The 24,953-nt window shown below is 39.6% G+C and overlaps 3 protein-coding genes across 3 annotated transcripts in view; all 3 read right to left on the reverse strand.

The window, feature by feature from the left end:
- Positions 1-17,427, reverse strand: part of LOC144628059 (MFS-type transporter SLC18B1-like) — a 40,746-nt gene extending 23,319 nt beyond the window's left edge. The window contains exon 1 of the mRNA XM_078486116.1: positions 17,332-17,427. The gene's annotated coding sequence lies outside the window, so the exon portion shown is untranslated. The remainder of the gene's footprint in view (positions 1-17,331) is intronic.
- The window catches only part of LOC144646870 (uncharacterized), a 107,555-nt gene that overhangs the window by 42,312 nt on the left and 40,290 nt on the right, over positions 1-24,953 (reverse strand). The gene's annotated exons all lie outside the window — the stretch shown is intronic.
- On the reverse strand, positions 22,617-23,993 carry LOC144646860 (uncharacterized). The gene has a single exon (XM_078506561.1). It carries the CDS (start codon positions 23,991-23,993, stop codon positions 22,617-22,619), a length of 1,377 nt encoding a protein of 458 aa, XP_078362687.1.

The following is a 24,953-nucleotide window of genomic DNA, read 5'->3' on the forward strand; positions in this document are numbered from 1 at the left end:
ATTTTCCTAAAAACGGGTGTAAATGCTCACGTCAATATAATGATGACCTTTTGAACGCTGGAAACTAGGCAATTATTATCGAGCTACCATACACAGGAGCGAAGACTGTTTATCATGATGTACAAATTTCGCGAATCATCACTTCCATATCAATGTAACCATTTTATGATTTTTCTAGCTGTAAGAAGATCTCTGAGAGTCGTAAAAGCATGAAATTCGATTTCAGTGTATGGCAAAGGCCGGGACAGTGTAATACTGCAAAGCGGCCAAACAAACGCATTTTGATTTAGTCGCGTAACTTGATTTACATTTATCCATGTACATCTTTTATTTTTGAAGGTTTTTGTTTGCACTGTAAAGAAAAAAATGGTCAAAATTCGAATGACTTAAATACAAAAACCGAGGTAAAGTTTTCTATTTTTTAAAACAAAATAAATATTTGGTCGCATTGTGTAAATAAACGCGAGTCGCCGTCGAAATATTTTTTCTCAAAGACGTCTTGCTTGAACTGAAAACGAAGATTTATTTTCACAAAAAGCTTACAAATGTCTTAACTGGAAAATTATTTCGTCCTGTTCAAGTGTTGAATAATCGTGACTTGAGAAAGAACTTTTAATTATGCGTGGGAACACGTGTCGCTGATTGGCTGTTTTTAATTGAAACTATTCGTGCGTGTCCGTACGGAGTCCGTTCTTGCAGCTGATCATTGTTTTCTACATTACAGCGAACGATTATCGATCCCGAACCATTCCCTTGGGATTGCTAACAGCTTTTTTTCATATAACAAAGAGTCTAATGCGCATGCGCAAAGCGCACGCAAGCATTAGACTCAAAAATCGAAAAAAGTTTTGAATTTGATGCGTACGTGATAAACCCAGCTCAGTGCAGCGGTGTCAATTGCAATTTTTGAACCAATCACAGGCTGAAAAATTGAAGCTCGCGCTAATTATTGCGTTACAAATTCTGAAAACCTCACCGAAAAATACGGTACATTTTCGGAGCTTCTGAGAAACGTTTTTCCCTACCCAAGAAACGCACCCGAAAACAGTCCCTTAAAATTTTCGGGCCCGAGAAATTCTAGAGACTTTTGAGAAACGCACGCCAGACTGAACGTGCTAATATTAGTTGGCTTCACACTAGAAGCTAAGTTAGTTTCAAGTAAGCACTTGAACAAGTGCGCTTGAAAATCTCAAGTCGCATTTTACAAAATCTGGCTTGTATATTACTTGAGGTACAAGCTTTCAATCGTTCACTAGTGTGGTGTAGACCATACTTGGCGGCGTACTTCGGCTTCTTTGAACAACAACTACGAAAGTTTCTATGGTCACAAATTAAGTAAAGATCAAGTAAGTACGTTTTACCCCTTCACACTCAAAGTAGGTTCCAAGTGCACTAAGATTATACTTACGAGCTCTAGTATGAAGCCAAGTATCGTTTACTTCTCAATTCATTAATTAATTTATCAATAAATTGTTTAATTGATCAAGTTATTAATTTATTAAAAAGTTCTTTCTTTATTTTTTTTATTTTATTTTTTTGGTATCCGCATTTTGTCATCCGCATTTTCTCATCCGCCATCCGCCATCCGCGGCTATCCGGTCAGCTTTTTACAGAGACCCTCTTTCAACAGAAGTTTCATCGAGGAAAGTGCCGTACAGTGTCCAAGAAATAAAGATAAGATGTTCTACATGACACGAGCATGGGACAAATAAAAATTCTGAGTCCCCGACGGGAATCGAACCCATGGCCTCCCAGATACCGGTTGGGCGCTCTAACCAACTGAGCTACGAGAGACTCGTTGTGAGCTGGGCCATTTTACTAGGTTGATATGTGACACGCGTCCTGCATACTGCTAGGATCAGCAATATCGAATTCATCAGTTTTGTAGTAAATAATAAAGATGGTAAATTTTAAGTTCGGTAATAAATAATAAAGATAAGATGTTCTACATGACACGAGCATGGGACAAAGAAAAATTCTGAGTCCCCGACGGGAATCGAACCCATGGCCTCCCAGATACCGGTTGGGCGCTCTAACCAACTGAGCTACGAGAGACTCGTTGTGAGCTGGACCATTTTACTAGGTTGATATGTGACACGTGTCCTGCATACTGCTAGGATCAGCAATGTCGAATTCATCAGTTTTGTTGTAAATAATAAAGATGGTAAATTTTAAGCTCGGTAATAAATAATAAAGATAAGATGTTCTACGTGACACGAGCATGGGACAAAGAAAAATTCAGAGTCCCCGACGGGAATCGAACCCATGGCCTCCCAGATACTGGTTGGGCGCTCTAACCAACTGAGCAACGAGAGACTCGTTGTGAGCTGGGCCATTTTACTAGGTATCTGGGAGGCCATGGGTTCGATGTTCGTCGGGGACTCACAATTTTTCTTTGTCCCATGCTCGTGTCATGTAGAACATCTTATCTTTATTATTTATTACCGAGCTTAAAATTTACCATCTTTATTATTTAGTGTCCAAGAAATTGCAAAATTCAACATGGCCGCAAAAACCCACACCGTGGACTGATCGTTACTTTCAGAAAACAACCTGATTGCGAGTTTTGCAACTAGGCAATTATCTCTAGTTAATTCGATTTTTTATTTGGTCAGGTAAACAGTGTTTCTTTTTCTGACGGGCAGTATATCGTTTCTTTGAATGACATTTAGAATAACAACAAGCCAGTTTCAGTCTAATTTGCATATGTATGTCTTCGTGCTTGTTCCACCTGACCGCGCAATTAACTGTTTACGTCTGGCGTAGCGGAATTCGCTTCCCCATTAAACTAACTCCATTAGTGTAGTGTACAAACACTAATACTAATAAATACTTGGCTTCACACTAGAGCTTAAAGTATAATCTAAGTAGACTTGAAACCTACTTTGAGTGTGAAGGGGTAAAACGTACTTACTTGAACTTTTCTTGGTGACCATTCAAAATGGACGGCTGGTGTTCGGAGGAGCAAGAGTTTTTTATGTAAGTTAACAAAGAAAGAAAAGAAAAGTCGATGCATATGGTTAAACTTATAATAAACCTATAATCCTATTTTAACTTCCTTTTTTTCAGAGACGGCTTTTACCATCGGTTTTCATTTCTACCACGAAATGCGGTTCTTCAAAACCAGCCACACGTGCAGCCACTATTTCAACCTGGCCACTTCTTCGCGCCGCAACAAATACACTTTATCACGCCGACTCCTTTAAACAATGATTTCACAAGCGTACGCGTGCAATTGTGTCTGTGATAATTATGCGTGACTGATTTTACCCCGCGAAAGATGATTGACAGCTTGTACCTCAAGTAATATACTTAGTCATCAAGTGTGAAGCCAGATTTTGTAAAATACGACTTAAGTGACAGTCCGTCTAAGGATCGACCGCTCAATTTGGATGAAAAGCTCGATTTCCTTCAAAATTTCTCCACTAAACAAGGTTGATATAAGATGAAAGAAAACACATTTCTTTCGTTCCCGTTCTCGATAATACTTGAGATTTTGAGGCTAAAGTTATCGATACCCGAAACCCACAAAACGGGCCTTTCAGCAAGTCGAAATTAGCCCAATTTTAAATGCTTGCCGCCAAGCGTATATTTAACGGACGAATACAAAAATAACACCAGTAATAGATGTACCATAGTACTTGATACAAGTGGTAAAACCAAACCAAATCGTTTCAAATTTTTAAAATGATAGTCATTTAGACAAGGCAATGTCCACGCCATTTGCAAGTAACGGGCGAAGTGCCGTAGCAAAAATCAAAATTTCTCAAAATTCTGACTTACTCCGAGAAAGTCTTCTATTTTTCTGAAAGGTATAAAGATAGTTCTTAAAAACCATGAAATAATATTTAGTGGCACCCGAGAATTTAAGGAGATATAGACGGAGTAAAGTTCTAGAAATCTGGCAAACAGTCGAAATCAAATATCACTAGCACAATTCCAAATTTTGTCAATTTCGACTTCGGTTGACTTAACCACAAACATAAATTACCTGTTATCATAAAGAGAAGAATATTTTAAGTCTTACCTTCAAATTCCCACCGCTTTTCTTTTACGGAATCATGTCTATGGCATTTCTTTTGAGATTATTTCCACTGTTTCGGCCACGCTGCACTTGTTATTTCCGGAAGAGTTCGAACTACTCTTGCTTGGATTGCTGCCATACTCCGCATAAATACTAAATGTTTCCGAAGTGGTCCGTGGAACGAGTAAAGGTTATCGTCTCAACATTTTGCTGGTTGACGAATACAACAGCAGCATAAAAAGGAAGGAAGAAAATCGAGCAAGTTTGTTTTAAAAACCCAGCCGCCATGTTGGTTTCAGAGAACTACCGCTGACCGCATCAACAAATTGTGCTGAGCAAATCAATGGAAAAAAAGTGGATAAATAGGATAATCGATGAAGTAATCGATAAAAAAAATGCTTCTGCAGTGTGGGCCAAATAGAGGTAAAGATGTTTTTTTTTTTTTAAAATAAAATAAAATTCTTTAGCGAGTGTCTCCAGGACGCGTACCAGACGAGAGGACGGCTGATATTTCTAATTACCGTACCCAAATTCGCAAGTAGCCAATCAGAAGCGCGATCTACTGTCCTGATATCCTACGATATCAAGTCACTGACCTGATATGCCACCATATCACGGTCACTTTGAAGTAAAGTAGTGTTACTGTACGATGAATTGAAAAGAGGTTTTACCAAGAAAATAGAACTCCGTAATTTAAATTTAGCGGTGTTTAGCGGTCGTAAAAAGAGAAAAACTTTCCCGCCAAAACTAAACTTGAGCGCGCTCGCTAATTTCGCGATGTTTGCCGACGAGACATTCAGGCTGAAAAAATGGAATTAGAATTTTTAAAATTTTCGCTTTATTTTGATTTTGAAAATTAGAGAATGAAACTCTAAACAAACGAGTGGAAAAAAAGGCAGAAGAAGAACTTGGTAAAGTGTTGAAGACCAAGTCAACACAATTGAGACAATTTACAGTTCGTACCTTGCAAGCATGGCTTTAAAACTGAAGAGCGATAAATATAACCGGATTTTTTGCTGAATTTGGGTACGGTAAATACCTAATCGTACCTTTTTGGTACGCTTCGGCTGCATATCAGGCTCGTTTGGTCTCGCCATGGGTATTTTGGCTCGACTGCGTCTCGCCAAAATACGAACCATGGCTCGACCAAACTCGCCTGATATGCTACCGAAGCGTACCAAAAAGGTACGATTAGGTATAACTATTGTCACTTGAGAATGTGACTGAGATAAACCTTATTCGCGCCATTGGTGGCTTTTTTGTTCTCGAAGGGAGTATGGGAAAGCAGGTAGATGAAACCCGATATACACATTAATTTAGGTATACCGTAATGATTCGATTTAGCTCATCCTTCCAACAACCGCCCCCTTCTGAATGTGTTTTTGTCATGATAAGCGTCCCTATTCTAATATCATTAAAGCGCCTTCAGAGTACGTATCAAACGTAGTTCAGTCTTCCTTTAATAGATGACATACGTAATAGTGCATTAAAAAAAGTTCTGTTATCGTTAGTTATCTTAATATTTATTTAAGTATTTTTTAAACTCTCGGTTGTTTCTTAAAAAAAAAACAGAATAAGCGCCCTGTCCCAAACTATCACCCTGTCTCGTTTAAGCACCCTCCCTTGAGTTGTCAAAAGTAAGCGCCAGATCATTAACGTAGTTCTAATTTTTTCCCCGGTGGAAGGATCCTGTTTAAAAGGGGCAGGGATGCTTGTCGGAAATTTTAAAAAGAGCCCCTAAAAGAAAATAACTTGCGTGTGGCTCAAGCTTTTCTTGACCAATGAAAGTCACCAAAAAACTAAGAATATAATTTATATTTGTATATTTCTTTCAGTGCAGCCGGAAAAGAGACCATTGTGGCTAACAAATGTTTGGAGTATAGCCTGAAACTCCCCGAGCGAGACCAAAAATCCGAAATTTACATCCTTAAACGAGACGAGGATCATCCCTGTCGCTTTTTATGCAAGTCCCCCTGAAATGAACGCTCCCTAATCGGCTTACGTAGACAAACACAACAGAGTAAAAAAAAATAGAGTGACTTATGCCATTAGCCTACGAAAATGACGTTCACTCTAATGAAGTGTTACACGGATTTACACTCACAATGCGCATGTCTGATATCATTTCAAGCGAGTTCTTATTCAAAACACGAACACTGCTGAACAAATGCAGCTAAATGATCCACCAAATCCTTCTTCCTGTCCTTTGATTTGAATGGAATATCAAAGGCCTTTAGAATAGTTTTCAATACCTGCACATTAAACTTTGAAAGCTTGCTGCACTTGTGGTATTCGCAAAGATCGTACACGTCGTAGCAAATGGGATGGCGAAGACCAATCTCTTCAATAATGCTGTTAATCACTTGTTGCCTGTTGTTTTCTTCCTCTTCAGCAAGAATGTCCTCAAGTTCTGTCTGGTCATCTGCGTCATTTGGTTGTTGTCCTTTCCTTCTCGCGGATGCTAGACGGGAAAAATAGCCCTTAATCTGAGTTTTTGTAAGCCACTCCTCTCTAGAAAAGCGTCGGTTGTTCTCTTCATCTCGGGCGTTTCTCATGTCTGCTGAAACTTGATTGGGGTCCGCCTTCAAACCAGTTTTTTCACCAAGTTCAAACTTTGCATTCAAGTATGCCCTAACCTTTGGAGAAAAACGGTTCGCAGCACGTGGTTTTGAAAGAGCCCATCCTTGGCTCAAATCTGAAGGGGGCGCATCTATTGTCGTCTTCTCTGGGTTGCTACTTCTACTACTGGTTGAACCATCTGAATGCACTGGATCAACAGTGGAAAAACGCTCGGCCCAGTCTCTCCGTATGCGGTCGTAGCAGCTTTCCGTCATCGGCTTATTTCCGTGACTTCCGATTTCAGCATGAATTTCAAGTTCACGGAAGCTCTTGAAAAGTTTTTCACACCCAGGTTCTGAACATTCAAACAGCTGACCTTCCTCGGTCGATTCTTCAGCGTCAATCCTCTCCGGATTTTTGATGTTGAGTTGTCGTGCTTCCTTCAGAGTAAAAAAGTCGTCACTCTCCTGAACAATAGGACCTGTTTTGCCTTGCTGTTCTGTAATAACGTCATCGAAAGAAATCAGTTTTCCAGGACCTATTCCATAGGCTCTCCAAACGCGTAGGCCTTTGTCATCGTATGTGAAGTTATGGAGCTTACTTAAGCCATCAATTTTGTTGACGTTAAGAGTGTTCTTTTTCTCGTCTATGGCACATACCGAGGCCGTCACTCCCCGGACTGGACGCTCTAATAGTGCAGTGCGCATGTCTACAGCACAGTTAATATCATGGCCTTCATCGCAGTAGCAACGAATTGAGCTCTTCACGGGGCACAAAATTCGGTCGCATACATCCTTGCCATAGGCAGGCTCGGAGAAGTCGTAACTTTTCACTTGAACGCCTAATCTTTGTCCGACATCTTTCAAAGAAGCAACGAGGGCATTGTTATGATAGCATCCAGCCTCATCCGAGCGAAGAAATACGCTGTTAATGGAGGGCCTGGATGCTAAGACATTTTCCAGAAGATTTTCAAAAATAGAGCAGACAGCGAACCAATCTTGCTGACAGCAATCAAACAGGTGGGCGTATGTTTGGACTTCCACGTTGTCGGAAGCTTCTTCTTTAAAAATAACGGTCGACACGTGCCAACTGATACCTCGTTTAGCATACCAGTCTGTCTGCTTCTCTCTGTACTTCATCTGCAAAAATTTCATCGCCCAGTCCATCACTACCAAGACAGTGCTTTCGTTAAGATTTCTTATGACGTCGTGCTTTGCCTTGTCTTGATTCACCGATCGCAAAACATGGGCTTTCCATGGCTTTACATGGGGAACTCTCCTCGCTGCAGTGGACTCGGTAATCTGTCTTAAGATATCGTTTTCCCTCTTGCAGTCTTCGTTTTGCAGATACGCACCACTCCCTGTCAATCCCTTTTTCTTTGAGATCGTCAACAATTCTCTCCATTGTTTGGAATCCTGCAGCACCATCGGCAGCGATATTATCTAATCCCTGAAGTGACCTAAATTGGTGAAAAATTGTATTAGTCATATAAGTAACGAGCCCGAGCTCAGGATTTTTTCGAGCACCAAATGTCGGCCAGGGAAGTCGCTTTTATAGAATATATCCCACTTTATTCATGTGATTGTTCATTTTGTTTTTGTTTTTTTCATGTGAAAAAAGAAAAAAAAAGGGAAAAAAGAGAAAGGGAAAGAACAGGTGCAAAGTCATACTTACAAAAAGCAAGCCAATGATCAATGATCAATGTATTATATTGTTTAAACTGGAACATGTCGCAAGTACATACAAGTATATCAAAGGCTAAAAGCTTATGATACGCTTCTGGATATATACATTAAAAAGTGTCGTTCTCACCTCCGTTGGGAAGCCTGTCTCACATCTAAAATTTTGAATAAAGTTGACCGACTCAAAGGGTTGAAGTTTTCCTCTTCGCAGAAACTCTGGTATTGTTTGATCATGGTAGATCGTGTGACGGTCCGAATTACATTCGGCATGGGGATCTTCTCTCCGCTGTCAAGTTTTAGTACTCGGCTACCATAGGCCACATCTTGATAGAACAAGAACATTGAGAAGCTTGAGAAGCTTAAAATCGGGCGCTTTGCCTTGAAAGGCAGGGTTCAGTACAGCAGAAACCACGAAGCAGTTACTTAAGTAGCACTCAGTCCGACTGTGTTTGTGTAAGTCACAGGGCTTGCATGAGCTGTATTAGTGTGCATAATATAATATCTAGAACGTTGTCGAGATTGCATTATTACTTAATGACATGATGGTTTCAATTTATAAATGTATCTCGCACAATACAAATAAACGATTGAAGTAGACGACTAGACAATGTAAAGTTTGACTTAGCAAAGTGCAGTGTATTGGTAATACTGTAAGGTGCGGTTTCACCTGACGGTCGTGTGCTTTTCGGTATTTTCCAGGCATTGCACTTTGATGGGACAGTACTACAACTGTTTACCGGGGAACTACTATTGTCAAGAAAATGATCACAACTTGTTGATGAATGATTGAACATTTGTTTCATACCATTACTGTAATAGCAATTGATGAAGGCTTTTAGTACTGAACCAAAGTATAAGGACTGGGAAATACTGAAACCCATTATCAGCCACCTTAAACGGAAATATCTTGTTGGTGTTTCAAGGAATACAAGGAAACTTCACTCATCCCATGTATCTATGTATTGCGGTATTTTGTAATTTTTTGAGTGATTTTTGGGGATGTTTGGCAGGTGATAGTTTTTTTTAAAAGAATTAGTAAAATTTAGACAACTAAGAAATATTGAAAATTTAATGTGAATTTAACATTGGAATTTGAAGTTAGAAATTGGCAGACGGACACCAAACAGTCCCGTGACATCCTGGAGTGTTTTTGCATGGGGGTCAACTGTGTGATGATGTTTCCATTTTTTTCTTCAATCCCCACTGATAAAGAACTGTTGTTGGTGTTATGTTGGTGTTATCACATGTCAAGCCTTTAACAAGGTATGAAAGAACACAAGGATTTAAATTATTCTGGTGCTCAATTTTTGCGTAACTAAAATTAATGTTACTCAAATTCCTGATGGATTCTGTCTTAAACTGTTACGAGCTTAGTATTTCCAAATTATTGCATGTCAATGTAAGGCAAGACAAGACATGCCTTGGTTCTTATGTAATTCTCTTAAAAACACATAAGATATTGACTATAATTTTGTCTGTGCTATGGCAATTCACAGTGGGGTGGTCTTGATGTTTCTTTAACTTGTAGACTGGACTGGACTAGTAAAACGCGGACTTGTAAAACGCCTCTAGACACTTCGAATTCCTTGGCCACAATCATCTTACGGCTCTCTTCAATACATAATGTCTCAAAAAAACAGTAACCTCAGAAAGAAGTCAGAAGCAAATAAGGTCGAAAGACCGAATTTGAACATATAACGGCAAATGTTCTAATGTCACGAACGTAGGAGTCGTGTAGGCCCGTCACCTTTATTTACCACATACTGCCCCCAAATTAAAACAGTACCCTCAGAAAGAAGTCAGAAGCAAATAAGGTCGAAAGACCGAACTTAAACATTTAACGGCAAATATTCCAATGTCACGAACGTAGGAGTCGTGTAGGCCCGTCACCTTTATTTACGATTGACTGTTGATTTCTGGACGGGCCCCGTTCTACCTCGTGCGAGCAATACAAACGACTGCACTCAACAGACGTCAAGTAGTGGAAAGAAAGAAACATATGCACACAACTCATAGCATCAATCCCGTTGTTTTAGTAGGGGTTTGCAGAACGAACATGTGCTATACTGCAAAAACATCTCCACGCTAAAACAGACCATAGAGTGCTCAAAAAAGCTAGAAATATGCCGTCGAAGAAACACACAAGAGCTTCAAACACAAATTGTTTCGCTCGCTAAACCGTTTAGTTTCCGTTTAGTGTCCGCGTTCTACAAGTCCGTGCTTAACAAGCCCTCGTTTTACAAGTCCGCGTTTTACAAGTCCGCGTTTTACTAGTCCTCGTTTTACAAGTCCGCGTTTTACTAGTCCGCGTTTTACTAGTCCGCCTTTTACAAGTCCGCGTTTTACTAGTCCGCGTTATACTAGTCCGCGTTTTACAAGTCCGCGTTTTACTAGTCCGCGTTTTACTAGTCCAGTCCAGTCCTCGAAATACAGTATGCCAAAACTCCCCGCCCTCTAAAGATAAGTCCTTGACGGTTCTTGTCGTTTTTCGGTGCCTATTCATCTTCGGCATCTTTCTCATCCACCTCTCGTTCTGTCCTGTGTCTGTCATCACACGAAAGAAAAGCTGATTCTCAAAAAATCTGCCACAAAAGGAAATTGGCAAAAACAATATGAAAACCATATATCGAAAGTTTCTTATTCTAAAATTTTATCATACGTCTTAATTCAGAGCTACAAAGAAGTTCCTCCTTTTGAGTTATTGATACTGTTCTTACAGTACCTCTTTCCACTAGCGAAATTTTACAAAATTCCTTCGCGGCGAAAAGGTAGCGCGAATCCAGAACAGACTCCAATCGAGAGTGGGTTAATTCTAGATTACTATTAATTAACTATTACAACATTCATTTTTAAAATAGTTTCCCAAGCCGACTAAGCTAACTAAACGTCGGGTGTATCTTTCAGTAAACAAAACATGCCGTTATGACGCCGGAAATCCAGCTCACGCATACTATACCCCGTGACTCACGCAAACCTCCGACTTACGTGCTACTGCAGTCATTCCTTTCTAAACATTTTTTTTTGACCACCACCGTACCTTTCTACCCAAAAAACTCATGAAACCGCCCGGTTTTAACCTGTTTTAACCTTTAAAAAAATTAGAGCGTTCGAAACTAAATAAGATCCGTAATCACAAACAACATACAGCCGTTTACCAGCACTCTTTAAAACTCCTGAAACCCTTCAAAATCAGGCAAAATAAATCTTTGAAATAACCTTTATCAATGTTTCTTATTTTTTATTCAGTTCTATAAAATGCCTTTCATACACTACTGTCAAACAAAAATTTCAATTTCCTCAAAGTTTCAAGACAAAAGAATAACAAATATTTCGTGCACAATGTAATTTGATTAAGCCAATATTATCACGTCTAAAAATACTTCAAGCAATTCAGTGAAAACCCGTTTTTTTTTCGTATCAACGAAAACCACTTTCGAATAATCAATACATGAAAATAACAATAAGATCAAAAGGAAGAAAGGAACCTTTCTAATTATTTGAAGACTTTCAAAGCCGTGATATTATGCATCCAATCCGCGATAAAATTTAATTACAACAAAATCCAAGTTCTCATTTTGAATTCCATTTTTTTCAGTTGATACCTTTATCCAACTTGTGAAAAATTCCATTCAAGTTCCTATTAATACTGTACATTCCCAATGTTTTGCTCAGGTCTTCAGAAGCGTCTTACTAACCAAATCTAAAATAATTCCAAAACATGCCGTACAAACATTCTACTCTTTGTGACAAACGACTTGACGACCAATTGTTCGAAATGAAAATCGACACAGTTCTTCCTAAATAAAAAAAAAGTTTTACGGCGGAGTCAGGCTCAAAAAATATACCGCAAGATCACACCCCCATTCATAGTCAGAAACCAGCAAACCATCTAGTTTGCTAAAAAAAACACTGCGTGACATCAATGACGTTACCTTTTTCATTTACAAAAATAACTTTAACTTGTCAAAGTAAGTGCAATTTCACAATGGTGAATATATCGGCCCAGTTCTCGGCCGGGTCCAGTTCTCGGCCACTTTGTGTTTAACGCGTCTTTTCACACTCCAGTTGAATCAAAAAGAAAAGGTATTTCCTTCAAACGATAGACTGATTCATGTGCTTTAAGTATCTTGAGTTTGATCGTTCAATTCGATATAGAAAGCTCACACGTCGAGTTTACGCGGAGGTAGTTGTTTGTTTACGGCTCCAAATTCATGGATGTAGTTAAATTCGTATTTTATCCAAAAGCCCCCACCATACGAGCTAATTTTTGGCATGTGAAACGTAGAATAATTCAGCTTTCTGCTTTAGTTAACTTTTCGTTGAACCGTTGTATTTTTTGGTCTTAATTTACTTCGAAATTTTTTCTTGCGACGTTTGCGTATTTGCCAGTTCTCGGCCACCCTGCTCGCTATCACAGCTTAGCGCTTGGTTTTTAATATAATTTCATCTGCTGCTGCCAGAATGAAAGAAATAAATGTTTTAAAAATAAAGTTCAATCTTATCTCTAAGTTTTGAGCTGACTCTTGTCTTGTCTATTATTTCTACAACACCTAAATATTTCAAGACCTTTTCACTGCAAAATAAACCATCTAAATGCACGGGTCACACAATGCGGTTTTGCCAGAACCTGCACATAGGCAACTAGGCGCGTTAAAATCCTTCTTTTCTAAAGTAAAACAAAGCATCATAAAAATAATTTGGGATCGATATAGTATAAATAGGTTTACAGAGTGATTTTATGACTGTGAAAATTAATTGAGCATTTTTTTACAGATAATTACGCACAAGCTTTTTAGTGGCTGAGAACTGGGCCAAGGTGGCCGAGAACTGGGCCCACAAATGGAGCTTTTATTTTTATTATTGCTCGGGCAAATTAATTTTTGACCGGTCGATAGCTTTACACCAAAAAGCTGAATAATGTAGCTAGCTCTGGGAGAAATTTCAAGTTCCTGCGGTTCTTCTGAGGTAAGAAATACAAGTTTACGTCAAAAGTGGCCGAGAACTGGGCCAAGGTGGCCGAGAACTGGGCCCACAAATGGAGCTTTTATTTTTATTATTGCTCGGGCAAATTAATTTTTGACCGGTCGATAGCTTTACACCAAAAAGCTGAATAATGTAGCTAGCTCTGGGAGAAATTTCAAGTTCCTGCGGTTCTTCTGAGGTAAGAAATACAAGTTTACGTCAAAAGTGGCCGAGAACTGGGCCCCATACTGTACTTTGCACCGTAAGCTTTTTTCTCTGTCCTTCCGCCGAAGCAAAAAAACAAAACCTGATTACACATTAACCCAAAAGTCGACCAAGTGTGCCTGCAACGATTTCCTGTCAAAACTAAAATGAAAACCATTGCGGTATGCGTCACCCGTAGCGGTTTTGTAGCAACCCCGAGCTATCCCCGTCTTTTTGGCCGCGCCAGGAGACTACGCTCTAGGACGACCAAAGGGTAAACCTTAAATCGGCCACGCCCGATTAAATATGGTCGATTGGCAAACTCGAGGAAATGATCTACTTTGGCCATATCAAGTCGCACACGATGCTTCATCTCCTTTTCTAGTATGGTTCCAGGACCATGCAGTTTCGCGTGACTTCTTGCTCGCTTCACTTGATAACGGGTGATCTTTTCGTACGGCTCGTGAAGTTTCATCAATACGGGGATTGGATACTTAAATGCGTAAAGACTAAGAATCTGGGTTCTGAGGCCCGAGGTCTTAGCATTTCTATAGGCTGTCATCAGCGCTTCCATTTCTGGAGAAGGCTCAATTTCATGCTGGGAGGTGAGAGCGTTGTACAACTCAGCTCCGCTTTCTGGTGCAATCATATTGCACACGAGGAGACAATCTTCTCTGGCTTTGTCAACACACTGCGATTTTGTTTCTTGGCTGGTATTTTCCCACGGAACGTCCAGCTGAAACGTAAGCGGATTGTGGTGTGCATTTGCCCTCTCGGCCACAAGATTCATTGTAGTGTTGTACGTAGACAAAAGGCTATCCTCACTGAGGCTTACCTCAAATATGGAAACTAAAAATTGAATGAAGAGTTGAATTTTTGGTTAGAAAAACATGTGAATCGAAACCACTTTTTTCTCTCTTTATCCCACCTGTTAGCAAGTGAAGAATGAATAAAGTAAATAAAGAAGGTTTCTGAAAGGGTAAAATGGGAACTTGCGTTTGCCTATATTTTCACTAGGAAAATGGAATTTGGGTCAATAGGACTGGGAATCACAAGTTAATAATGAAAATGAAAGGGTATTTGGGCGAAAAGAAAGTTCGAAAGTCGGTTTATTTCTAGCTCGTACAATCTAAGATGTAGAATGTGGAGGCGTTTCCATTACCAGAGTAGGAGCACAAATAATACGAAGAAGCGCTAATTCTTTGGCAATATCACGCGGAAACCGCCTGACACTTGGCCGACGACGTCGTAGGCCGAGTGGGCTAAAAACGGACGCTTTCCCGCATTATTTAGCGGGATAATTGTTTTATTATTCAACAAATTGTACACAAAACACATTTGAAGTTAAAAAAACTATGGTAATGCAGCACTTTGCAAAACTTGGTACAGATCCTAGTAACCTACGTACATTGTTAGTAACCTACGTTTATCGCAGGACATGTGCTATATACGGATAACTAATGACAATGACTTTTTGTTCATATTAAAACATCGTGTGAGTTTGTTAAAAGATAAATGTAGATAGTGGGCGTTTATTGGAATAAAATAGGGGAAGCTAATCATTACGGGAAAGGTGTGTTTGTTATTAAGGCAGCATAATCACCTTCTGGGTTCCAATCGACATCCGTTTCGTTAAATGTCTTTTGGGGTGTTGCTACTTCCTTATATGGCGTAGAAGATATAACATGTTTGATAGCCAACTTAGCCTCTTGTTTGGCATACCTGTAAAACAATTCCTATCATAAGTAAGAATGCAGAAATTCATTTTTTTTTTACACTTACAACTGTGAAAACGGGTGTACTGTGGAGCTTTGGTAAATAAATTATTACCTGTCGGAACCTTCACTAATGGGAGACTCGTCTTCGGAAAAACTTTGCAGCCATATGGCCTTCTCGAGCTTCTCCTTGTGTTTTTTTCGGCATGATGTACAAATTGCTAATTAAAGAGAAATAATATAATTAAATTACCTAAACAAACAAGAACTCCTTGAAACACAAGAACATTGCCTATGATGATTTACACAATAATGCAATTTGAAATTTTTATAAATATGTGTCTAAAAAGACAGTTAATTTCAATGGTACTTACGGGATCCCACTTGTATCTTTTCGCCAAATAAAGTAAGAACCTCTTTGGCCGTTTTGAAATTGATCACATTTCCGTCTTCAACTTTCTTCAGCTTTCCAGAATGTTCGGGGTATTGACAGGTTCTGGGGGACTGCCAGTATCTGCCAAGATTGTTTCTGTGTTTTGGGCACACAGTCATATCTTTCACCTTACTAACCCCGAGGTCAAACAGGCCAGCCCGAGCGAGAATAAGGGTTACCTCCGTCACATTCTCGCGTGACAAGTGACAATTTCGAAGGTGATTACTAATGTCATGGAGACATTCGCGGAGAGAAACGACATCTTCCTCGCCTCTGTTCGGCCCACACTGTTCGTTTAGAATAACTGCAAATGAGCAATTTACCTCTTTGGACATTGTCTTCCTATCAAAATAGCTTTGGAACCATTTTGACATCGATTACCTATTGATTTGCTCAGCACAATCTGTTTATGCGGTCAGCGGCAGTACTTCGAAACCAACATGGCAGCCGGTTTTTCAAAGCAAACTTGACCAAACTTGCTCGATTTTCTTCCCTCCTTTTGATGCTGCTGTTGTATTCGTCAACCAGCAAAATGTTGAGACGATAACCTTCACTCGTTTCACGGACCACTTCGGAAACATTTAGTATTTATGCGGAGTATGGCAGCAATCCAAGCAAGAGTAGTTCGAACTCTTCCGGAAATAACAAGTGCAGCGTGGCCGAAACAGTGGAAATAATCTCAAAAGAAATGCCATAGAAATGATTCCGTAAAAGAAAAGCGGTGAGAATTTGAAAGTATGACTTAAAATATTCTTCTCTTTATGATAACAGGTAATTTATGTTTGTGGTTAAGTCAACCGAAGTCGAAATTGACAAAATTTGGAATTGTGCTAGTGATATTTGATTTCGACTGTTTGCCAGATTTCTAGAACTTTACTCCGTCTATATCTCCTCAAATTCTCGGGTGCCACTAAATATTATTTCATGGTTTTTAAGAACTATCTTTATACCTTTCAGAAAAATAGAAGACTTTCTCGGAGTAAGTCAGAATTTTGAGAAATTTTGATTTTTGCTACGGCACTTCGCCCGTTACTTGCAAATGGCGTGGACATTGCCTTGTCTAAATGACTATCATTTTAAAAATTTGAAACGATTTGGTTTGGTTTTACCACTTGTATCAAGTACTATGGTACATCTATTACTGGTGTTATTTTTGTATTCGTCCGTTGCTTGGCGGCAAGCATTTAAAATTGGGCTAATTTCGACTTGCTGAAAGGCCCGTTTTGTGGGTTTCGGGTATCGATAACTTTAGCCTCAAAATCTCAAGTATTATCGAGAACGAGAACCAAAGAAATGTGTTTTCTTTCACCTTATATCAACCTTGTTTAGTGGAGAAATTTTGAAGGAAATCGAGCTTTTCATCGAAATTGAGCGGTCGATCCTTAGACGGACTGTCACTTAAGCGTGATTTTGGTCGAAATATTTCGGTTATTTCTTTGCTCGCGCTACACAACCGGTGTACACAAGTAATTATTTATGGACTGTTTGCGCTCCCTTATTCTCTCTAAGTCCAACGAGTGGCTGTGAGTGTTACATGCGAAGGCAACATCGGTGAAACAATGTGCACGTAGGCGATACAGAATATTATAAGCGTTCTCTCTTAAGACGCATGGACCTTGCACTCAGAGGAAAGTTCTTTTAGGAAAGTTCTTGTTACATGTTAAGTTGGCCAAGAATTTGAAAGTTAAATTAAGTTTACCTATGAACGGCAGTCTGTGGAATATTTGTCGGGACTACTAAGATCTCACCTACCTTGGATATTCAATGAGTAAGTGTATCAGTGGCAGTTTACAATGAATGGCCTCCTATCCTGTTCAAAATCTGCAGAAAATAAATAGACCGTACGTTTTTTAGTTGGAGATGTTTCGCATAAGACCACTCCATATGCTAATCATCTACTATTAGTGCATTTCGTAGAATTGCCCAGAAGACCAGTTTTGATTACAAAGGAACATGCCCAAGCCTTTGATTTCGTTCAAGATGATCATTTTGTTTTCAATTAAAATGAAAACCGTGATTATGTAGGCGCTCTTCCTATAGTCCATAAATCATTCTCCTTCATTTTTTTTTGTATAAACCGCTAGTTTTAGTGAAAAATTCTTTCAAAACATCTTGCGCTTTTTTAAATTCACTCAACTTCACTTTAGAGGGAACTCAGTTTAAATAGTGTCTGTGCCCACTTCATATGCTAATGATCCGCTATTAGTGGATTTAGCAGAAATACCCAGGAGACTACCCTTTCCTTTGTTTAAAGGATCGACGTAAACAGAACTTTGTTGGGCAGAGCTAGTGTTAAATTGTCATTATAAAAAAACAACAACAACCAAGCAGTTGGAAACCTATGGCGTCATCCTAGGCACGTTGTGCTTTTCAGACTTTATTTAAACCGACTTCCCACAAAAGTAAAGTTGAGCGAACTTTTTTTGTGGGAATATGACAAAAAATTCGGAAATAAAGATAATTTTGTGTCAGGTAACACGAAACATGCATAAGCGCATACATACACGGTTCGCAAGATTTTTTTTATCAAAGACTGCGAGTCATGGCTGAGCCGTTAGTTGTTGTTGTTGTTGTTGTTGCTTTTCTTTTTTGCCCGTCGCATTTCTGCGCAAAATAGAACGCTTTCATTTTAATTGACAAGAAAATGATTGTATGGAGTGACCTTATGCGTAACATCTATATTAAGCCTCAACGTTATCATACCTGACTTTCTGTAGCAAAGATATATACAGCCCAAAGATACTGACTTACGGACGGTGGCTCTTTGTGGGTGTGGGACATGCCGACAATCGGGCCTTTCCATTAGCTGGTGATGACACTTCCACTTTGGTGATTAGTTGCGTTGAAATTGTGATCTTGACGCCCGGTATAACACCCTATCCAAAGCATTTCCGTTTTCTTGTCGTTTAACGCAAGCCAGATATCGCACCGAAAAGCTCTAGGTCAAGTAAGGCAGATAATAAAGACTTTTTTGAACCATCTAGAATTATAGTGGTGTCATCTGCGTATTGGCTGATTTTAATTTCATTTTCACACACAGTGATCCCTTTAATACCATTGTTTCTTTGTATTTTGTCAGCAAGTATCTCTGCGCAGAGGATAGAAATATAAGGGGATAGAGGGCATCCTTGCCTAACTCCTCTTTCGGGCGTGAAGTATTTACTTGCCCATCCGTTATTAAGGACGCAGCTTTGTATGTTACGGTAGCACAATTGAATCCAGCTAATAAGTAGGGGTCATGAATGGTCCCTCAAAATGTCGCAGTGCTCGCAATGCTCGCAAATGCTCGCAAAATTTTAGTGGGTGCTCGTTTGCTCGTGCTCGCACAATTTTACAAGTGCTCGCATGCTCGGTTTTTAGTGAAGGTAGGTTTTTGAAAAGTGCTCGTTGCTCGCAAGGCTAATTTTTGTCAATGCTCGTGCTCGCAAAGAAAAACGCTGTGCTCGAATGCTCGCAAATGCTCGCAAAGACCATTTGATACCCCTATAAGTGACGGTCCGAAGTTAAAATAGTCTAACGTTTTCTATATACTGAAAGACCATTCAACAGTGTCGAACGCTTTTTCGAAATCTATAAACATTGGCAGCCCGGGGATATTGTGAGCAGCAGTGTGGCTTATTAAGCCATCAATAAGTGTTATGTTTTCCCAATAAATCTTCCTTTAAAGAAGCCGGTTTGGTCGCTGTTTATAAGCTTTGGAAGTACATTTTGAAGTCGATTTGCAATAACCTTAGCCGCAATCTTATAATCAGTGTTTTATTAATAAAGTTATTGGTTGCCAGTTTTTAATAAAGTAAGGTTCTGAATCTTTTTTGGGTATTAGCTTAATTATCCCACGTCTTTGGCTTATTGATAGCTGTCCCTCGGTGTAAGCACTGTTAATGAATTCAAGAAATAGTCAGAAATATCATTCCAAAAAAATTTGTAAAATTCTACCGGGAAGCCGTCCGAGCCTGGTGTGTTTTCAAGGTTCATGCTTTTAAGCGCCTGCAAGCACTCTGCGTTATTTAACAGGCCCTTGCATTTTTCTTTTTCCTCGATGTCTAATGATTTGGAAGCAGTATTTCCAAAAAACATGTTATTAATTCGTGAGTCGTCACTATTTACTTTGGAACGATAAATATTTTGGTAAAAGGTTTCGCATTTAGACAAGATTTCTTTATCTGAGGTGGCAAATTCGTTGTCACCTAATTTGAGTTGACTGATAACACCAGTTTTATAATGTCGTTTTTCAAGATTTAAGAAATATTTAGAATTTTTTTCCCCCTTCATTATACCACCTGCATTTTGCTCTCAAAAAATGCTCCTTTGGTTTTATATTCAATAATATTTTCTAGATTCTTTGTTTTTTCTTCCAATTCTGAAAGGATCGCTAGCTTTTCATTGGTGTTGCTACACCCTGAATCGATTTGTCTCTGTAGTATGTTAATTCTCTTTTCTGATTCTTATTCTTCTCGCCGCAATTTGGCCTTTTTCATTTTCGCATACTTCACAGTTTGCTCTCTAACTTTTAACTTAACCATTTCCCAGAGCAAGAAAGCATTTACAGATGGATCGTTTTGATATTCGTTCTTAACATTCTCAATAGTTGTTCTAATTTGGTTTATGTATTCAGCCTCTGTTAAAAAGGACGTGTTTAATTTCCAAAACCCAGGTCCCCTTGTATTCGTGTGAAGTGCAATTTTAATGGTCACTATGGAATGATCTGTCTTAAAGCCCGCAGAGATGTCAGTGTGCGTAACATTACACATTAAACTCTGACTCACTAAGAAAAAATTCAGTCTTCAGTGTATTTCGGGCTTTCTTCTGCGCGGCCATGTGTATCTTAAGAAATCCGGGTTGAAAACCCTCCATGCATCAACCAAGTCAAAATTGGCAATGTGCTCACTGATTCTATTAACTGCTTTGGTGTGGGTTTTAGCAAGGCCACCTTTTTTGTCCTTTTTAACATCAAATACCAGATTGAAATCGCCTCCTAAAATTGTATCCTCGCACTGAAAGTCTTGCAAATGACTAAACAGATCATCAAAAAAATCTGGATCGTCCTCATTTGGTGCGTAGATTGTAGCCAGGGTGAAAATTCGCATGTTTTGATATCGCAAATGATAAACCTGCCCTTGGGATCCGAATACGACTTAAGAAGTTGAAAGGCGAAATTATTATTGAAGAGAATTGCGACACCTCCGCTAGCGCTAGAGCAGCAGCTAAACAAAGTTTTATACCCCCATTCCGAATACCAAGTTGTGGTTGTGTTCTCAGAAGAATGAGTTTTTTGCAGCAGATAAATTGAAAACTTTATTGCTCTCAACCAGTTAAATATCTCCCTTCTTTTTTGTCTTTCTTAGTGAGCATATTTTAAGATCTGTTGCCATTTAGACTTAAAAAAAGCGCTTTGGAAAGCCATACAGTTGAAAAAACAAGCGTGAGTCGAAGCTAATGAAATTAAAATGGAGAGCGCATTTTAGCTTTTGAATTACACTGCTGAACAAATAACACAAATACATTAACATATAAAAAATTCTAATTGTTAGACTAGAGTCCCAGCACCCAGCAGAGTTCATAGGTGTTAACGTCCATCATTAAGCTGCAAAGGACTTTTGCCAATCGGAATAATTAGATGCGCACTTTGGAAATAACTATCGTAATTTGGGATCGCTTTTAGCTATGAGAGATTTGCATTGAAAAAAATATAAACGACAAAAACCCTCAATCCTAAGGAGTCGTCGTATCAATGACGAAAGAAAAAGCACATAGGCCTATTAGTAAATAATAGTACTACTCCTGAGATTGCCTAAGGTATTCGGGAATGTTTTTAAAGTCATATCTCTCATTGTTTATAAACAGAAATCGGCCCTTCACTTTTGCGTCGTTGAGGCCATGCTCTTCGCGAGCTTTCATCATAGCTTTAATCAAAATTTTCCGCTCCTCCTGTATGGCTATGGCAAAATCCTCAGTGATATATGCATCAGTGTGAAAAATTGATTATTTGAGCTTACCTCTGACTGATCATGACCACACACGATCTCGGTCCTCCCGGCACATAACTCTTGCAATAATTGCTCTACACCTGCCTTCGGTTTTCTTTTTTCTTTTTTTTTTTTTTGTATACAGTTCCTTTATTATTCTACATATACGTCCCTAATAGCTCGCAATACAAAACACTATTCACACTACGTTACTTACTAACTTACTTTTTACAAACGACAGTTAATTAAAATGTTACACAAAAAAAAAAAAAAAGAGTGAAATGCCTTCGGTTTTCTTGCCAATTCGATGCACCGCGTGAAATCTGATGTTTGAGACATCGACACCAAGCTCTTTCTCCAGAATGTTATACACCACCACTTTGCTGTCTTCGCGTTCGTCTTCTTCAATGGAGGGGCGATAATATTGTTTTCCACTTCTTGTTTCAATCTCCGTTCCAGGTCAACAATCTTTTTATTCAATGCGTCCAAGTCTTTTGAACGTGCCTTCTGCTCCGTTTGAAACTGTTCTTTGAGCTCTTCTACTTCACTCTGCGTGGAGGACAAGCTCTTCTCAATGTCCTTTATTGACGAGTTGACTTGGTCGATTTCGGCTTTAAATTCTGCATGTAACACGTCTAAATCGGTGTGTACTTTTGCGAAGCCTTCTGTCACTATTTTTCTAAGACTATCGATGGAGTATTTGAGGTCGCTGTAAATGCTCTCGCCATTGCCGACGCTCGAAGCAGCCATCATGCCTTCCTCGTTTCCTGATGAACTTGAACCGCGTTTTGGTTTTTTTCTTTTTTTACCGCCCATACAAGGCGGTTAAAGAACACCACTGCTGTAAGAATCAAAAGGAGCAACTTTTTTCCATTCCAAGTGCTAAAATGTTTTTATCATTTGGCAAAGGATCCTAATTTGCCGGACCGTCAAAATGAGCGTGTAGCCGCCATGACGATCTCCCCAGTCTCCTAGCTCCTATCAGCACGTGCGCGTGGTCAAAGTATTTGTTTACGAATCAAAACGTACGCCACATGCGCGCGCGCTTGTTAGGGTGAGCATTAGAGAAGATCAAATAAAGGTAAAGTCCTCATTCAGTTCACGAGGTTGCAGGGTCTGGTGCCGGAAAATCAGCTTTGCCTCAAAGCGCTTCCTTTCCATGGTGTCAGTAAGTCCGGCACGGAGCACTGACACAAGCATGTCGTTTGTGGTATGTCCTGGCAGATTAAAATGTTCAGCCACTGGAGCATCGCTTTGTATAGCGATAGATCGTAAATGCTCTCTGAATCTATCAGCCAGGCGTCGGCCAGTTTCTCCGATGTAACACTTGGCGCACGCGCGACATTGAATCATATATACCGCATGCGCTGTGGTACAGGTGTATCTTTGGCGAACATGGATTGATCCACCAGGTGTGTTGATAACAGGATTCGCGTTGGTGTAATCGCATGTCTTACAACGTGGTCTCGCACAAGGGGATGTTCCAAAATCCGCGCGGTCGGCAACAGTTCTTTCGTCTCCTAATGTGCTCCGAACCAAAGCATCGCGTAAGTTCGAGTCGCGGCGATATGCACACAGAATTCGGACAGGCTGGAATATTTCACCTGTTTGAGGGTCGTCTTTCAGCAAGCCCAGATTCTTTGTCATGATGTTTTTGACTTGTGCATTTGAGGGGTGGTATGTAAGCACAAGCGGGATTGTTGGTTGTCCAGATGCTCTTTGTGTTGGTGTCTGTTGTAGCAAATCGTCCCGAGAGATGGATGCGACTTTATTTAAGGCCTGGTTGACAACATGTGGCGGATACTTGCGATACAAGAAATAACTGACCATCTCATTGCTTTTCTCATTGAAGTCGTCGGCTTCACTGCAAATGCGCTTCAACCTGAGCAGCTGGCTGAAAGGGATCGATTGTTTGCAGCGGACCGGGTGAGAGGAGAAATAATTCAAGTATGAGTGAGTGTCATTTTCCTTGTAATGGATGGTTGTTGTCAGCCGATGCCCGGAAGGTTTGATACAAAGGTCTAAGAACGACACCGCTTCTTCGGAAATGGACCACGTGAATTTTAAATTCGGATGGAAATTGTTCACAAATGATGCAAAATCTTCAATCTCTCTCTTGCTGCATGAGGCTGCTCCCATGATGTCGTCAATGTACCTTTTGAATACGTCTGGCGTTCTGCCCGGATACTGTTCGAAGATCTGTTCCTCTATACGACCCATAAACAAACAGGCGTAGTTTGGACCAAATCTACTGCCCATAGCTAACCCTCCGACCTGTTCGTTATAGTTGCCATTGAACGCAAATGTGTTCAGAGTCAATACAAGTTCAGCTAGGCGCAGCAGAGTATGCGTGAGAGGTTGAAGGACAGAACGCTTGTTCAGGAAGTGTTCAAGAGCAAGGAGACCATCCTGGTTGGGTATCACCGTATAAAGGGATTTTACATCCATCGTAAACACGTAGTTGGTAAGTTCCGGGAAGCGAAAAGACTCGGCAATTTGAAGCATGTGATTTGTGTCCTTTACAAAGCTGGGGAGATTGTGAACCAAAGGAGTAGTAATTTGGTCTAAATAAGTTGCAATCAGCTCCGTTGGACTCCTAAATAGCCAATTAAAGTTACTTCGGACACGCGACACTACTCATGTTAAGGAAGATGAAAGTTTTGAATTCAAATCATCCCCGGTAGAGTCTACATGTGATATTTTGGCATTCATACAGAAACGACGGAAAAATTTCCATATAACCCATACTTCATTACCAACTGTTCGTGATCCATAAACCTTGGCGAGTGTTCCACTGACAAAAATCCTATACTTGCATTGTACCCCAGCCGCCCTAATGTCGTTCAATAGTGTTTCACGACAGCAAACACATTTTATAGAGGGAGGAACCGAGTACTACACATAGAAGTAAACAAAACAACCATTGACTCTAAGCCTTTGTTTAATAGGTTATTTTCTATAAAAGCAAAATTTAAAAAAAAAAATGAAAAACTGAAATCCAAAAACCTGAGAATTCTTCAAAAGGAAACATTTTCACGTACAGTCGACTTGTAATATTTTCTTCGCATAAATATTATGCGTTGAATAAATTAAGTTTGGGGCAACTTTTTTTTAATTTTGAAATCTTAGTTAAATTTTTGTTTAACAGTTAAATCCCGAAATTCAAAAATAAATTTGAAAACTTCTATACCGATGAAAATATTGCGACCAGCGAACATCTCTCGGCAGTACAAAAGAGTGATCTTCATCATAGATCATTTTTTTCGACTAGTGGTTCTCTGCTATCGATTGAGACCCCATTGACAATACACAAATGGTGTGGATTTGCATATCCCTAGCTTGGGTAACATCTGGGCTTATCAATTATTTGTGGTCGTTCTGCATGATGTAATAGCTTTTTGATACAGG

Source organism: Oculina patagonica, chromosome 1 (genome assembly GCF_052425735.1).
Source record: "Oculina patagonica isolate OP01 chromosome 1, crgOcupat, whole genome shotgun sequence".
NCBI classification, from domain to species: Eukaryota; Metazoa; Cnidaria; class Anthozoa; order Scleractinia; family Oculinidae; genus Oculina; species Oculina patagonica.

Coding starts and splice junctions, on each gene's coding strand:
- LOC144646860 (XM_078506561.1), bottom strand. CDS start 23,993: ATGGATGTAAAATCCCTTTATACGGTGATACCCAACCAGGATGGTCTC.